Source organism: Musca autumnalis, unplaced genomic scaffold (genome assembly GCF_047663935.1).
Source record: "Musca autumnalis isolate F117 unplaced genomic scaffold, ASM4766393v1 scaffold_2, whole genome shotgun sequence".
Classification (NCBI taxonomy): Eukaryota; Metazoa; Arthropoda; class Insecta; order Diptera; family Muscidae; genus Musca; species Musca autumnalis.
This window is the reverse complement of record NW_027411755.1, coordinates 45,310,790-45,329,607: the sequence shown is the minus strand read 5'-3', so window position 1 is coordinate 45,329,607 and position 18,818 is coordinate 45,310,790. Positions and strand designations below refer to the sequence as shown.

The 18,818-nt window shown below is 36.7% G+C and overlaps 1 protein-coding gene across 1 annotated transcript; it reads right to left on the bottom strand.

Annotated features, from left to right (window-relative positions):
• Positions 1-16: 16 nt before the first annotated feature.
• On the bottom strand, positions 17-17,819 carry LOC141393966 (uncharacterized). The gene is made up of 3 exons (XM_073967640.1): positions 17,594-17,819; positions 13,056-13,512; positions 17-560 (listed from the first exon to the last, which is right to left on the bottom strand). Exons 1-3 carry the CDS (start codon positions 17,644-17,646, stop codon positions 132-134), a joined length of 939 nt encoding a protein of 312 aa, XP_073823741.1. The 5' UTR covers positions 17,647-17,819; the 3' UTR covers positions 17-131.
• Positions 17,820-18,818: the final 999 nt, after the last annotated feature.

The window sequence follows — 18,818 nt, the reverse complement described above, 5'->3', positions numbered from 1 at the left end:
TGAATAAAACACTACATTGATAAAAGAATATTTTATATATTGTCGAATGTAAATTTTTAATCCATAGTTAATGACAATACATTGTACATATACAAAGAGCTGCAAAACATACACTGCTTCCAAGCACTACTTTAGTTTTGATATAATTTAATGGATGATGGCTTAGGATCAGCACAAAGCTGTGATAAGATGTAATACTTTTGTTCACACGTAAGTATTTTTGATACCCCGGGTCCTGAAAGAAACCCCTTAATGTTAATTCGGGCAAAATTAACAAATGTCAACAACTGTTCAAGAAATTCCATTAATCTTTCTTCGCTTAGAAACACAACATTTTCCTGTCCTTTGGCATTTTTAGTGGACGTTTGTTTGATTTCCTCAGATTTCAACAGTTGCTGGGGAATTAAATTGTTACATGTCAAATACTTTTCAATTGCATTGAATATTGGCAAATAATCGACATAATTGTGTTCAACTTTGTATTCAAAGTATTTCATGAACGTTATTGGATTCAAGTTATAAACAGCCTCGTTTATGGGATATTGAGCAAGATTGAGTTTCTGAAAATAAAAAGTAGAAAAGGGAAATAGGAGTGATTAAAAAAAACAATACACTATGGGCATGCAGGACAGCATTTGTAATAGTATTAGTAAATTTTGAAGTTTTTGTCAATGTATTTGGGAGTAGTTTTGGCAGGATTGAAATCAAAATAGTTTTGATTTTGTAAATGAACCCCATTCAATCCCATGAATTTTGTTTATTTTCCAAGTAACCAACAAATAATTTTTGAAAACAATAAATATTATTTGTGAGGAAATTAAAAATTTGGAAAACTTCAACCCAAAATCGAGTTCTGGAGGAAAATTCATCATTTTTGCAATATGGATTGAAGGAATGCCTAGGTTTGTCCTTGTACTTTCTCAGTAAATATTACTCAGTAATTTCTTTTTAGAGAGTAAAGCATTTTATACTCTTTCAAAGGAAAAAATTAAAAAAGTAAAAAGACAACATTCAGTAAAAATTTTCAATTTGATTAATATTTACGATTATGATATTTGAATATTTTAAACTTTTGACAACAGCCTAAAGCTACAAAATGTTACTGAACAAAATTCCTTCAGTAAAAATTATAAGTTCTCAGTAATAAAAATTTCAAAACAAGTTTCTCAATTCATTCTCTTTTACTGAACATTTGTGTAAAAAAACAACATTCAGTAATAATTTGTAATAATTATTACAAATTATCGAGTACGCAGACACACTTATTTTATCGTAGTTCTGAGAGTAATTTAAATTGAACAATGTACATAAATCGTTGTTCGTTCTCAAAATTTTGTATGGGAAATGAAGTAATTGTATCGTAATTTGGGGTCGAACAACGAATAGAGAGCGAATTACCGCCAGTCTGAACAAGGCATAAACAAAACTCCGACATAAAATAAAACTCACAACAAAGTGATGACAAAACAATCAGCTGTTCTACACCCTTGTAAAAGTATGTATATACAATGGAATGTTTACAATACTTTTAGGTGAAAAAACCCGAAAGTGACGCCGAACGAATAGGACGCGCAAAATTTAAAAGAAAATAAATTAATTAATTAGTGTTTTTTTTTTCATTTTTTTGACGAAAAACTAATCAAATAAAATGGTTTGGCCTGAGGCCGTTGAAATAACTCTGGATGATGGGTTTAAATACCCGTTACCGAGGATCAATAAATACATTAATTACATGAGGGAGTATGCCGCGATCTTACAAGCTTTTCCCAATAAGAAAATTATCCCAATAATGAAAATCGCCGATGAGCTCCACAGCAAGTTTGAAAACTTGGAGACACATTTTGTTACGAAGCGGAAAATGAAGATTATCTGTAGCGACCGTGACACCATCAACAAAATTGTTGCTGATGAGGAAATGCGCAGTAAATATAACATTTTCATTCCTGCTGAGCTTTGTGAGATCAAAGCCGTAGTGCAAATCCCGGCCGACCAAGACTTTTCGGAAAAATTTTTGTATGAAAATTTAATTATAAAACATAAAGCCGAGTATGGCCCAATCGATCAAGACATTGCCATAACTGAGGTTAAGCGTTTTACTAAGCCGGACCCAGCTCAAGAGGGTCAAAGAACTAATTCAGATGCCGTCATGTTATCATTTGGTGGCAATAAGCTGCCTTCTCATGTATGTATCAATAAAGTATATTTCCCAGTGAAGCCGTTTATTGAGCGAATTCTCCAGTGCAAGAAGTGCTGGAAATTCGGACACTCCACTCGAGTTTGCACACGGGCCCGCCAAGTTTGCCCACGTTGTGGATCTGCTCATGAGGGTATTTGCACATTGATGCCACAGTGTATCAATTGTCACAAGCCCCATGATGCGAGGTCCAACCATTGTGATGTACGTACCGAGCTGAGAAATAAAGCTAAAAAAGTAGCCGAAGAAAAAACACCAATGCTCACGACTGACTTGGATTCAACAAGTCAAAATACTTCTCCAAATACGTTCGACCTTACGCAGGAAGACTTTCCTGAAATAAACGCAAAGAGACCAAAGCTAAAACCCAAAGGTGGTATAAAAAGAAAGATAATTAATAGCCCAAAACCTATTGCTAATGATGGCATAGGAGAAACAACTAACAATAATGACATTCAAAATGAAACTCCAATAACTGAGGACTTGTCGGTTGACATCGACATAGCCAAATCTCAGACTAACAATGACCTTCAATTGCCTGATTCCATGGAGAACCTAGCTTCGCACGTTGAGTTCAATTCAAACTCGTTGTGCAACTCCACTCGCATTGAAAGCACCCAAAACCAAAATTCACTTGAATCCATTCAAACTACAATCAACATTACACCAAAACAAACGACAAACAACGATAAACCTAATCATATCCAAACAAGTGTTAGGTTAGGTTCAGGATGCGTGACTGCCAATACTGACAGCCACTCCACTCGGAGACCTTGAGGTCCATTGTGATCATCCAGACTATTGTTGTTATTGGTGATTGATGGTGTTTTGTTGTGATGTACTTAGGTGAATCCGGTTATTGTGTTGAATATATGGTGATTGTGTGCATGATGGAGATGATGATTGTTGCTGGTTAATGTGTTTGTTATTGGTGATTGCTGGTGTTGTTGTTGTGATGTAGTTAGGTAAATCAGGTTATTGTGTTGAATATATGGTGATTGCGTGCATAATGGAGATGATGATTTTTGCTGGTTAGGGTGTTTGTTATGGTGATGCCAAAGATGATGATGTGAGAGTTCCAATGCTATGTGTTTGGGATGTGGTTGGTTATGTAGGGGGTTTGGATAGGAAGGAGAGGGAGAAAATGGAAATGTACAGAATAGATGAGAGGAGGGAGAAGAAAATAAAGTAATTAGTAATAATCAAGAGTAGGAGAAGAGTAAATGAAAGTAAGGGAAATATGGATATAAGTAAATATGTAAATATAGGTATACTACATGCTACATACGGATGCAGATTAAGTCCGCACTGTACTGCTCCAGAGCCACTTAAGGCTCTTGCAGTACGCTACCAAGATTTTTGGGTCGACAGAGGAAAAGTAGGAAAGAGATTCAATCACGTGTACACCAAAAAGTAAATGCCTTTTGACAATTAGTCTAGGACATTTACATAAAAGGTTCTCCATTGTCTCCGTTTCCTCCTCATCCTCACATAGCCTACAGTACTCAATGCTGTTGCCATCCCACTTGCACGTCATAGATCTAATGCCGCAGTGGCCAGTTATGACTCCTGTGGCAATCCTGATCTCTGACTTGCATAGTGAGAGAAGGGACGCAGTCCTACGCCTCGAGATAGCCGGCCAGATAGACTTTGATACCTTACAACCAGGTACGTCCTGCCATATCCTTTCGGTTTTCTCTGCGTAGAACTGGCTAAGCTTGCCGAGAAAATAGCAAAGCGGGGGTTTGACGTAGTCCTCTACCATAAGGTTAGAGGACTGGGAGCCACGTCTTGCTAATTCGTCAACAATCTCGTTTCCCTCAACATTGCAGTGCCCTGGTACCCAGCATAGCCTAACACGTGAATTACAAGTTTTTAACAAGGACCTACAGTTTTGAACAAGCCTAGATTTAATAGTATAAGACCTTAGCGCCTTAAGGGCGGCCTGGCTATCTACATAGATTGTGACTGCCCTACCTGTTTCGTCCGTCAGTCCTGCTATTAATTCTAAGGCCTTCATTACTGCGAAGACCTCCGCTTGAAAGACACTGTAATTCGTGTTAAGTTTGTAAGAGCGTTTAATGTTTAGCTCATTGCAGTACACCCCCGCACCAGTACCTTCGACCATCTTAGAGCCATCAGTAAAGATGGAGAGGCTATCGGGTAGTGGCCTGCCATGCTCCCATTCACTTCTGGCAGGGATATAGACCTCCGCTACATCAAAGTCCAGCGAAGGCGAGATGTAGTCTGTTTCAGACCCACCGCCACATAGTCCGATCTGACTGCTAAGATGTAAAATGCTAGCATGTCCAGACCCTGAAGTACGCCATAGATTAAGCTCCTTGAGCCTCAAGGCACTACGGGATGCTAGATACTGAACAGAAGCATCCAGAGGGTGAATGTTCAGTATTGCACTCAGTGCTGCTTGAGGGGTGCTCTTCATTGCCCCCGTAATAAGAACTGAGGCTGATCTTTGCACACTAGCTAGTCTAGACAAATTTGACTTACTATTCAGGGCCTGCCACCAAACAAGACACCCATAGGTCAAAATGGGGCATACCACTGTCGAGAACAACCAATGTACGACATTTGGTCTCAGACCCCAACTCTTACCTATCGAGTTCTTACAAGAATAGAGTGCAATTAGACCCCTTTTGGTGCGCTCCTCTGTGTTCCTTTTTCCTCTAAGTTGATGGTCAAGAATCACACCCAGGTATTTCGCCTCCGTAGAGAGATTCAACTGCACTCCATCTAGTGTTGGTGGTACGAACTCGCTGATCTTTCTTTTCCTAGTAAAGAGCACCAGCTCTGTCTTAGCCGGATTCACACCCAGTCCATTGTTGTGAGCCCAACGTGAGAGTTTAGCAAGTGCCCTTTGCATTAAATCAGATAATGTGGTTAAGAATTTCCCACTAATCAGGATTACCACATCATCCGCATAAGCAACTACCCTTGTTCCTAAATTGTCGAATTCCAAGAGTATCCCATTTATCACCAGTAGCCAGAGCAAGGGGGATAAGACTCCCCCTTGAGGTGTGCCCCTGGTGACAGATCTCCTAATAGAGCTCTCCCCAATATTAGAATTGATCAGTCTGCTTCTAAGCATACTGTCAATCCAATCTATCAAGATAGAGGGGACACCCAGTGATTCTAGAGCGAGATGAATGGATTCGAGCTTCACGTTATTAAAGGCACCCTCTATGTCCAGAAAGGCAGCCAAAGTGAAGTTCGAATCCCCCATATTCTTCTCTATACAACCTACGACACAGTGTAGCGCTGTTTCTGTTGATTTACCTTTAATATAAGCATGTTGAGAATTGCTTATGAGGTCACTGCTGAAGAAAGTTCTAATTTCTAAGTCTAACAACCTTTCCAAAGTCTTTAAGAGAAAAGAGGAGAGACTAATCGGCCTATAGTCTTTAGGCAGCGAGTGACTTGGTTTCCCAGCTTTGGGAATATAGGTCACTGTCACCTCTTTCCATAGTGCCGGAATGTGCGATAGTAGTAAACATGCCTTAAAAATCTTCTGAAGGATGGTTATCAGCACAGCCGGTGCATTCTGAAGCATCGCTGGAATGACGCCATCAGGTCCAGGAGACTTATATGGCTGAAAAGTACTTATCGCCCATGAGATTTTGGGATAGCTTATTAATCTGTTGACAAGAGCCACCTCCTCGGGCGTGCGGTTCCTGCTTTCATACACACTCGGTGCACTCGAGCTGGCATCCTCACTCCCAGGGAAGTGTGTTCCTGTCAGTAGATCTAGAGTCTCCAGAGCGGAGTTAGTCCAGGTACCGTCATCCCGTTTGATGCTCCCGAAGGGTTTTGGATCCTTCGAGATCACCTTACGGAATCTCGCCGCTGCATTAACCCCTTCTATCGATTCACTAAAGCTTTTCCACGAGTCCCTTTTAGCTTTCCTGATTTCACTCTTATACAAGTGTTAGTAAAGTTAAAAATATTAAACAATCATCCACATCCTCCGATAACAGCATCAATGCACCCCTGCATCTTTTTGAGGCTTTTCAAAAAGACAAGATGAATTGTAACAATGAAGATTCTACAGATTAATTTAAGAAGTATCAGAAATAAAAAACCCCAATTGTCTCAGTTCTTAAGAGAATCGGGGATAGACATTGCATGCATTTCGGAGACTTATTTGGATAATATAGATGATTGTAATTTACCTGGCTACGACATTTTAAGAAAAGATAGGACTTCATATGGCGGCGGAGTTGCCATATTAATAAAAAATTCAATACATTTCACCAGCGTTGACATCAACATCATAAATCGGAACATAGAAATAGTCGCCTGTTGCATTAACAGCGAGATTGGCCCAGTCATAGTAATATCAACATACATTCCACCTAACGTGTCTTTCAGCACAGCTGACCTTATGAGCATCATACCATCTACACCACAATGTGCAAAAATTATTATGTGTGGAGATTTCAATTGCCATCACATAATATGGGGTTGTAACAACACTGACCATCGCGGAGAAAATATGCTCCAATTTATAGAAGACAAAGATCTCGTTCTCCTAAATGATGGAGCACAAACTTATTTTGGTACCAGCTGTCCTTCAGCATTAGACCTATCAATATGTAGTCCTGCTATAGCACTGATCTCAACATGGTACACGTTAAACGAATGCTTTGGTTCCGACCACTGCGTCGTAATCATTGAAGTCGACTTAGACGCAAGGTGCCGCAAAACCACATATGGCGTACCAAGACACATAACAAAAGATCGGCTAAATAATGGCATAGATGAAATACTGAATAGTGAACAATATAATGAATGTCTCGATGACGAAAAATTTGAACACCTTTCAAAAGGCTTGTACAACAAATTTGTGGTTCCCGTTGGCAAGAAACAATATCCAGACAACGGCTGGTGGAATCTTAAATGCAAAAAAGTCAAAGCAGCATTAATCAAAGCCCTTGCACGTTTCAAAAAAGTTCCCACCAGAATAAATAATGAAAAGTTGAAAAAATGTCAAAAGGATTACTTTTACACTCTCAGAGAGGAAAAGCGAAAAGGGTGGCAAAAAATGTGTGAAGACATCAATGCCGACATCACACCAACTGAACTGTGGAACACCGTTAAAAAGTTCAGAGGAAGACACAGCAATAAACACAAAAGCATGCCAGAAATGTGCGTTGATAAATTCTACGACATATTATCTGGGCCCATCGGACCTATAAATGTACCTCCTACAATGGACAACTTTCCAAGAGACAATGATTTCACAATAGAGGAATTAAACGCAGCTATAGAGGGATCTAAAGACACATCAGCCGGCCTTGATGGTATTCGTCATGGGCACATAAAAGAATTTAATAATGAGGTAAGAGAAACACTATTGTCACTATATAACCACATATGGCGCTCTGGAAAAATATCGAACCCATGGATGAAATACAAAGTATGTCCTATACATAAAAAAGGCAAGCCTGTTGATGACCCATATTCATATCGTTCAATTGCCATGATCTCATGTTGGAGGAAGATATTCGAACGAATGGTCTTTCGAAGGATCGACCACCAACTAGAATCTTCAGATAAACTGCACAATGCACAATCTGGATTCCGGAAAACCAGATCTACACGTGATAACCTAACTTGTATTTGGTCAGCGGCCCAATTGGCAAAAAGGGAAGGCAAATACCTTATGGCTGCATTTCTAGACATCAAAAGTGCATTCGATAATGTAAACATTGATATTTTAATCGATAAATATAAAGATCTTGGTGCAAGTGAACATACCTGCGCTATTTTACATCGTCTATTCCAATATAAAGAACTCATTATCGAAGCAGAGAATTCTACTACTTGTAGATCCTTTACCGGAACACCACAAGGCTCCGTCCTGAGTCCACTGAGCTTCAACGTTTATATAAACGATATTTTCAAAGAATTAGGAGTGGAAATTTTAGCTTATGCAGATGACCTCGTAATATTCTGCGCAGAATATGACCTAAATATTGCAAAAATAAAAATGCAGAAAGCACTTGATTGTCTAGTTAAAAGATTAGGAGAAATACAGCTTGAACTTTCCCCACAAAAATCGAAAGGAATGATTTTCAATCCATACAGCAGACGTTCTATTCAAATGCACCCTGATCTAATTACACTGTGAACCGAAATTTTGGGGGGTGGAAAATCCCTTTTGGAGATGAAAGCCCTTGGTGAGTATATACAGAACCCCGAAGGACAGATTTGCCGTGAGTCGATCTTTCGCGATATGGCGTGATGAAATTTTTGCTAGAGACCCTGTAAGCCATCAGGAATTATCGTTGTATCTTTGTCCACTGTTGCTTTAGTTTATTTTTGATATGACATGTCTTCAGTCAAATCGAATGAGGATTATTTTCGTAGAGCACTTCGACCTTCTAACTCGCTTCCTTCAATGTCCTTTTCGTCCTTTATTTTAAGAGCCGCTATAAAAGTACCACAAGATGACGTTTTTCAACTTCGAAATGTTCAGCAAAAATGTCGGCCAGAAAATTTTAGGTACGGCTCTCATTGACAACAAATCGATGTTGTCGCGTTTTCGTGGTCGTTTTATGCATTTACCCCTGTTTGATCAGAAAAAACTGTGTTTTGTGTTTTTGTATGTTCTGTAACGAATATACAAAAAAACAAAATATAGTATTTTTCTGAACAAAAACAGGGTAAATGCACAAAACGACCACGAAAACTCGACATAATCGATTTGTTTTCAAGGAGAGCCGTACCTAAAATTTTCTGGCCGACATTTTTGCAGAACATTTCGAAGCTGAAAAACGTCATCTTGTGGTACTTTTATAGCGGCTCTTAAAATAAAGGACGAAAAGGACATTGAAGGAAGCAAGTTAGAAGGTCGAAGTGCTCTACGAAAATGATCCTCATTCGATTTGACTGAAGACATGTCATATCAAAAATAAGCTAAAGCAACAGTGGACAAAGATATAACGATAATTCCTGATGGCTTACAGGGTCTCTAGCAAAAACTTCATCACGCCATATCGCGAAAGATCGACTCACGGCGAATCTGTCCTTCGGGGTTCTGTATACACTCACCAAGGGCTTTCAGCTCCAATAGGAATTTTCCACCCCCCAGACTTTGAGCTCCATTTTGTTGCACAGTGTTATCAATGGCGAACAAATTGAATTTGTAAATACATTCAATTTTTTGGGTTTTGTATTGGACTCGAAACTCAGCTTTATACCACACATTGATTATATACACAAATCGACTTTTCAATTCATGAACATAATCCGTGCCCTTTGTGGCGTGTCTTGGGGAGGCAATCCACAACAACTCATTCGTCTCTACGTTGGAGTAGTTAGACCTAAAATTGAATACATGGGACACCTATTGCTTGACGCTCCGCTTAACAAGTTACTCAAAATCCAAAGAATCCAATTTCGGGCGCTCAGAACGGCACTCGGAGCTATGATTTCTACCCATACCCAATCTTTGGAAGTGGAGGCCAATATAATGCCTTTGCCGGAAAGATTAAAACTGCTTTCCAATAACTACATCAACAGTATGATAGTCGACTGTAGAAACCCGACCAATAAACTTCTATCAGAATATAATGAAAAATTTCAGATCAGGCCTACATTTTTCCAACTATATCAAGATAAGGTAGCGAACAACAATATTATGAAACTTCAGCGGCCTGTGCAATATGAATTCCCACTTCAAGCTAGCCTTCTGGTTCCCAACATATCATTTCTGAACGTCTGTAAAAATCGTTCGACCTCAGTGGATATACAAAACCTGTATAGCACTACAATCAACACCAATTTTCCAGATTACATAAAAGTATTCACCGACGGATCAAAAACCCCAGACAAAACCAGCTGTGCCTTATGGATGCCATCGTTAGACATCGAAGCATCCTTCTCCTTAAATAAAGCAAGCTCCATATATTCCGCGGAAGCATACGCCATACATGAGGCTTTGTTATTAGTAAGAACCTGTGAACCTGGGAAACATATAATCATTACGGACAGCAAATCGGTCCTAACAGCCATTGCATCCCAAAACAATAAAAACACCCATCCCTCTATTCTTGAAATAAAGAATGAGGTGTATCAAATGTCTGGGGAGGCTTTCACCGTTCACTTCCTGTGGGTACCAAGTCATTGTGGCATCGATGGGAATGAGTACGTGGACTCTATTGCAACGAATCACAACCATACCGACTCATGTCCAAAATTATATTCATCGGACTTAAGACAACAAGACAAAACTGCGGCTGTCACATCCTTTCAGGAAAAATGGAACACAAGTATATACGGCAGACGATTTTACTCATTCTCCCCTAAAGTCAACTGCAACCCTTGGTTTCGAAACATCAAAATGCCCCGAAGCGTCGCAACAACCATTACGAGACTTAGATTTGGCCATAACCAGATGAAACAACATCTCCACAAGATCAATATTACCAGCACTGACAGATGTGATTGTGGTGACATCCAAACCGTGGACCACGTCACATTCAATTGCCCAGACGTTAACCTCAGCACAAGACGTGCTCTATTACAAAAACTGCGACAACTCGGTATACATCAACCATCAGTCGATGATATTCTTAAAACAAACAACATTAAGGCCTACCTGGCCTTATGGACTTATTACAAAGAAGCAGACATTAAAATTTAAATCAGAATAAACATTCAAGAACACAGAACTCCCAAGAAAAATTAACAAATCTATCACATTCCCATGAAATACATTTATACCCATGAAAGTGGCAACATAGACTTAGTGTCTCATGTCACTTTAAATCAGGCCTGCTCAGACACATACAAACACATTTTGTAATTGTGTTGGTTTTGAAATACACAAATTTCAATTTTCCTTTCTCTCTCTGTATACTGTGAGAAATATCGTAACAGTTTTTTTTTTATTTTATATTTCAAAATATAGAGTAGAATAATTATTTTATTTTGACCAAATGTGACTGTTGATGTTATAATTTGTTGCAAATCAAGTTCGTGACAAACCAAAGTGCGTTGACAAACCAAACACTCTAATTTGCCGTAAAAATTTTAGGCAAATAAAAATTCGTATTCAGTATCTTCATTCATTTTTTCAGTGTACGCATATAAATTCATAGACAAATTCGAAAACAGAACCTTCCTCATTGAATGTTCAATAGAGACTGATTTTTAATTTTGAAAATATTCAAAACAAAAACAAAAGCTCTCTTTTTAAATTGTGTGTGTGAGAAAATTGACACACACCGACAGCTCAGGTGCGCACCTTGAGCAGGCCTGCTTTAGACTCATTTTTGATTTGATTGATTGTTAATTTTTCGCATAATATCGATATTTAAGGATGAAGTATGGTAAATTACAGTTCAAGAGCCCGTTGGTGAATGTCCCATATCGACACTTTTTAGATATTTTGTAAATTCTCAAAAATAATATTTTAAAAAAAAAAATTGTAACCATTTATATATCAAAACTTATAGCCAATAAATGCTAATATTTTTACCAAAAATAATATTTGAAAGAACTTTACGGTGTCGATATGAGAACATTTTGAGCAAAAACGTGGCGAAGGCGCCCCATGTTACCATATAAATATGAAATAAATAAATAAAAAATACATCTTGCCAAATAAATATACAGCCGAATAGATACATACATATGTGTTATGTGTTTGTTTTAATTTACAAAATACAACAACTAATTGTGTAAGAAATTTTGGATTTTGGCAACAATTGCCTGCTGATTTTATTTGAGAAAGAATTATCTTCATGAGTGCAAACCAAGTAAAAAAGCATCAGTGGACTTTGCCATCAGCTAAACATCATCGGGCTATTAGTAAACTATGAACAGTACTATGAACAGATTTAATTTAAGTTAACAAATAGAGTTGAAGTAGTTTTGTAAGTTTCCAAGCATAGATTTTTTTAGCGTTTATAGGGTAGGTATCATAAATATTAGGTCGATTTATACCACTGAAAGTCTACACAAAAATAAAACATAATCCTATGGAGAAAAAAGTATAGCTTTGTAAAAAGTGTAAAGTGAGCGAGAAATGTATGAAGGAGTGGGCCTAAATATTCGTACGTTTCGTGATCATACTCACAACGACTACCCGCTTTAATTTTTCAACACGATTCGAGAAGTGGTCTTAAACTGTATAAGAGTCATTCCTTTCTATATTTGGCTGGTCACCGTAGGATTTTATAGAACTTTTGTGTCATTATGGAAGCAGGATCGATGAAAACAAGATCACAAAAAAGCATTCGTTTAAAATTTCATAACTATCCTCGAGCTCTGGGCTGCTGCACTTAAACGAAGATTTTGAACATTTGTGAGGGAGGTGCCGAATGTGTTGTCCGATATAGACCTTATTGGAACTTGATGTACGATGTGTTAAACTTTGGACCAGTCGGATTCTCAATTATAGGGGGTTATTCTGAATGAAAACTCTCCGTGAGTATTCTCACACTCTCAGTTAAGACGAAACAACAGAGTGGCAAAAATCACGGAGAGTTCAGAATAACGTCAATAGTTCGCACCATTTTAGTGGAAAGTTTTGAACCTTCGTAGGGGGAGGTAGGTACCTGAAGATTTTTACCGATTTAATCCATCTTCGAAATTGATCTCAATATGGACAAACTATTACGGTGACTAAATCGGACGCCGAGTTATCGGACGCCGAACAGGGCTAAATCGAAAACCTTTCTTACTTTCTAAAACAATTATTCAGCAGTTTTAATTACATGTATGCTATACAAAAATCATAACATGTTTTCAATCTGAAAAGATTTTCTTAACGCACTGTATATATTTTCTAACCAAGATTAAATAATGTATTTTTACCATAGTATTATGCACTTACCTTTTTAATTTCATCCAATAGATCTTGATTAGGAAATTCCACAGCAACTTCAAACAGGTTTACCAGCTGATCATGGCCAGCAGTTCCTAGAAATGTTTTCAAATGATCGGCACAGAATTTTTTAATGTTCGTAAACATATATTTGTCGCATAGCTTAAACAAGCTGATGGTATCGCTGACAGTAAGTTCTGCAATTTCTGCGCGAGCATCACGAAGATTATACAAAATATGGCGTAAGTTGCGAAACGTAGTTGGGTCGTCATCCGGCAAAGGAATTTCCGTGCATTTAGCTTCTAAAAAATTTCCCGAAAACATTGATTCAAACACTTCCGAATTCAAGCTGAACACTAATTTGTGACCAAATATAGTTTTAAGTACTCCAAGATTTTCACCAACAATAAATTTACAATCAACTGTGTATGTATTATGTAGTCTGGCTTCCAAATTTGCTGGTGCACTATAAAGAAAATAAAAATAAGTAAGTTTAAGGGGTTAGTTACTACCACCAGTATGTACAGCTTCAAGAAGAGATTTTTCTTGATTTTTTGTTTACACAAGTCTACCAAAGCCTTTTTATGGTACATTGATAAATTTTTTATTTTTACATACAATGCTGTTATCAACAAGTCGACCAAAAAACAAAAAACACATCACAATTATTTCTCATATTTCATAAAGGAATACAAATGTTCGTTTTCTTGTCTGGAGAACATTAGCTTGAAAAACAGTGTGTACATTAGGATTACGGCATTTTGACCACTTTTTTCAAAAATGATTTCTAGTAACGGAAATTAATTTTCGCCTTTTAATGCCTATAAAGGCTCATTCCATTCTAATTATGTACTTGGGAACAAGACGGGTTTACACGCGCACGCCCGATTTTTTTGAAATTTTTACCACAGGTAGGTCTCGTTGCCCTGATCACAAAAATATATAGGTATATCGTCTAGATGTAGTCCATACTTCCCGAGATATAGGCCATTAAAGTTTCAAATTTTCTTTTAAATTATAATTTTCTTTTGCAATAGCCGGCCTTCGGCCGTGGATTTAAGACTTTCTCCTATGGACAGAGGCAAATCTAGGGAACGGGAACAAACATTTATTTTAAATTATAAATGTTTCTGTAATTAGGCGGCCTTCGGCCGGGGATTTAATACTTTCTGCTATGGACAGGTACAAGTCTCGGGAACGGGCACAAAATTTTCTTTTAAATTAAATTTTTTTCTAAATAGCCGGCCTTCGGCCGTGGACTTAAGACTTTCACCTATAGACAATTGCAAATCTAGGGAATGGAAACAAAACTTAGTTTTATATTATTAATTTTTCTCCAATTAGCCGGCCTTCGGCTACATATTTTTGGAACTTTAAAGACCTATATCTCGGGAAGTATGGACTACATCTAGACAATATATATATTTTTATGATCAGGGCAACGAGACCTACCTGTGGTAAAAAATTTCAAAAAAATCGCGTGTAAACCCGTCTTAAGCCTGTACTTGTTGAAAAAAATTCTTTCTGTTGCACGAATGAAAGATCTTTTGCCATTTAAATAGTGAAAAGGGGCAAGCACAGCACAAACCACTCTCAATTGGGTTGATATATGGAACATAGCTATATATACATATAATATGATGATAAAATTAGTGAGAAACAAACTGTTGTCATTTTGGTTATGTCGTGTGGCCCTAAAGCTTGTTTTCAGTGGTATACATACATATCTGCTTACAGTGACTTCAAAAAATTGACCAAAGTTCTGAAAATTAAAAACTTTAAAAGCCTTTTCATCGAATATTATATTATAATTAAGATGTTGTCCAATCTTATGTAAAAGCTCATCAAAATATGATACTGGGATATGAGTTTGTAAAAAAGTAATAACCCTAGTGTACATACTTTGAGGTACTATGCCCATCGGAATTTGATGATGGAAAGAATTTGTGTGAACACTTTGTTTATACGAACAACCATACAATACGTGCATATAATATGTACAGTGCTGCTCAAAACATTTGCAACTCAGATGCCTATATCACATTCAGTCTATTTTTAGGGGCATTTTGAGTTTTGAAATATGTTGGTTTTTATTATTTGATTTTTTATTGACCATATTTTCAAGATTTAAAAAGCATTATTCAATTATGAACACTTATCTTTAAAAAATGTGTGAAATATCGGAGGAACACATGTTTTAGTCTGCTCAAAACATTTGCAACTCCGTGATACGAATATCTATTAGTTGATTTTTGACGAGTTTTTTGTATTGATTGACATCAAAGTGAATTTAATCAGAAGAAGGGGCAAAAAGCTTTCATGATTAGTACATTTTATCCCACATATGTTTACTTTTGATAGACAAGTATGCCGAAAACAAGACATGTCATTTTTTTAAGAAAAACTTAAAATATGACCAGAAATTTTTATCAACGCTTTTCTAAAATGGTAATTTTTGAAAATTGTGGATCCAACGAGTTCCAAAAATAAACATAGGAACATCACAATATCTAAAACAGAGCTGGATACCGCGTAAAAAGAACTAAAATCGCCATAAGATGGGAAGGAGATGCAAGGACAACAACATCTACTGCAGGGGATGATCAAATAATTATACGAATTATTAAGCAGATCTCTCAGAGGTCATCAACAGATGTTAAAAAAAGACTTGACACCGATAAATCTATACAATCACATCCGATACATACCAAAGACACCGGTATACCAAAATAGGCAAATTTTGGGAAAACAGTAATTTCCAGGAAAAATGGAATTTTTCATAGAAATTATTCAAAAAATGTGTGGTAATATTTTTGAAGTAGTGAAACCGAGTACTTCTCCTCGATATAAATCAATATTTAAGTTATATGACTTGAAAAAATTTGATTGATCACCAGAACGAAAGATAATAGAATTAGTCCCCTTATACGAAAAAGTTGACCCAAAATGTAGATGGTGTTTTAAATTGTTCTGGAGGTATTTTTATGGACAGAAATGGTACAGGATACATGAGGTCGAGATATTTATCAGATCCAAGAACTAACCGGACAGGTAGCATGTCAAAATCTCACCATGTACACTCCAGAATTGTCGTATAACATAATGTTTTGGCATAATACCGCTTCTAAACGTATATATAACCACGTAAAACTAGTAATTTTTTGAAAATATGCTTAATTGCTTATCGGACGAAATCATCTATAGTAATCTAAATTCTTATAGGAGGTTCCGGGCCTCTAATCTGGACTCTAGACTATTAAATATCGAATAAAACCTTGGTATTTCACAATTATCCTTAGAGCACAGGATTCAAAGGATATATTAATTTATTTAGTTAATTGGTTTCCTTTACGATGTCTCCAGATAATAAATAAAATGTTTAATTCACAATATATTATCAAAACAAAAATAATTTCTTCAGATTTTGAATAAAATTTTTTTAGTTGCAAATGTTTTGAGCAAAGCCAAAAGTGAGTTCGAGCTTTGTTTTGTTTATTTTTTTGTAAAATAAGTGAAATTTTTGCAAATTAATTTTTAAATCTTTAAAAAGGATTCAATAAACAATCAATCTACAAAAATATTGGCATTTCAAATCCACAAAGTACCTCAGAACTATATAAAATATGAACTAGTCATTCCAGTTGCAAATGTTTTGAGCAGCACTGTATGTATACATACGTAATTACAAAAGGCCGCTTTGCGGGGGAATCCCATGTTAAGTATAGTACACATTGACAAGCAAAACTGACAGTCATCGAGGTCTATTTCGTGAATATCAAAGCCTAACTGAAAAATTTCTTTTGTAATCTGTAAATAACACCGTATATATTGTATTTCAAACGTTTTTAGCTAAATAAAAGCTGTTATTTGCCCGAAAATTGTCCTAAAAGTACGTTGACTGTCAGTTTTGAATGATAGTGTGTACTCCCCTTTAATCTTATAATATTCCATACAGAACTTTTCCCTTATGATCCGACAGCACATTTTCACAAGTTATTTATTTTGTGGTTTTAAACGATTGTTTCTCCTTTTTAGTTATTTGCTTATGGTGAAATATTTGCTCTGTTCCAGAACCTGCTAGAATCTATTTGGCTTAAGATGAGTTGAAGCATTAAGCTCGGATCGGGACAAAATTTTTTCCACAGGTAGGTCTCGTTACCCTGATCACAAATATATATATATAACATTTATTGCGGCAGTCCACACTTCCCGAGATATCCGAAGTTCCGAAAATTCCCTTGTTAACAATCGTAAAAATGTCGGCTACTTAGAGAAAAATTTTAATTTAAAAGAAAATGTTGTTCCCGTTCCCTAGATTGGCTACTGTCCATAGGAGAAAGTCTTAAGTCCCCGGCCTTTGGCCGGCTATATAGGAAAAATTATAATTTTAGCCGAGCTTAATACTTCAACTCAACTTGCTCCCTACTATTTTCATGACAACAAATTATAAAAGAATCGCCAACATTTCAAAGATAGTAGTTCTGGAACATAACACTTGTTGTCAATTGGATATTATAATATCTAAAAACATCATTTTTCATAAATACCTGATATTTTTCGAAGAAATTTCTTCGCTTCCTGATGTTTTTAGCGCTTCCATAACTTTAACTTTTAAATTACAGCTTTTTTGCCCGTACTTGACGCCACTACGAGAACAATGGAATAAACGGTTCCCTCGATTCAGCTTATTCAGCTTCCAATGAAATTATTTTCTGCAGAGCGAATGAATAGCACACATCTGTTGTTTGACTATTTTACTATTTTTGTCCTGTTCTAACTTCCAGTGAATGCATGGCACACTCAAAGACACACTAATCAAGGTAGATGCATCAACCCAGCCGTGGCCCATTTAACAGGTCTTCCAGTTTAAATAAAGTATTGCTCTGTCCCAGAACCTGCAACAAGCTATTTTTATTACGATAACACTTTACTCAAACGTTGTATGTGTTTTCAGCTAAAAAAAAGTACAGGAACGAAGCTTATGTATATAAAATACTGCTGTCACGTTCCTTTACTTTTCTGGTAAAAATGTTCATGAGAGAGCAATTTTGATACTTTTCTCTTTTACCGCTTTTACCATTAAAAAGTAAAGGAACAAAGCTATTTTTTTACACGCTCAAATTTGTCGAGTAAAAGGTTTTTAAAGAGAGCGTCATTCAGCGCCATTTTTGTTTAAAGAGAAATCAACATTTTACACCTTTTTTGTGTACGGGAACGGGGTTTCGGGTAAAATGTGTAAAAGTCGTAAAAATTGTAAAAACTTTTTAGTTTTGAAACAAAGCTAATGCCAACTGTTTTAAGGAGTTGTCGGAGTCTCGAAATCATAACCAACGTTGTTAAAACTCTCGTTGTAATGATAATGTCACTGCAAAGGGTTGGTAAAAATGACATGCCAAATCATTGCTGGAAGTGACATGCCAAAGCATTGGTGAAAATGAAATGTCAAAGCATTGGTGTAAATGACATGCTTTGGATCCAAAAATGAATAGCTTCTTTTGGGGTCCACGCTCATATAAAATTCATCGATGAAGATGCTAAAAAGATGACATGCCAGACTACTCGCACCCATGATTGAATGGCATCATTGCCAATGACATTATCATTACGAGAGTTTTAACAACGTTGGTTATGATTTCGAGACTCCGACAACATCAAGCCTATTGTAAATAATTAATCTTATATATTTAGAAATTGTGTATAAATAAAAACACAAAATTCATCCCAATTGGATCGATGAAATGGGTTCAAATGCTGATGAAAAGATCGGATCTT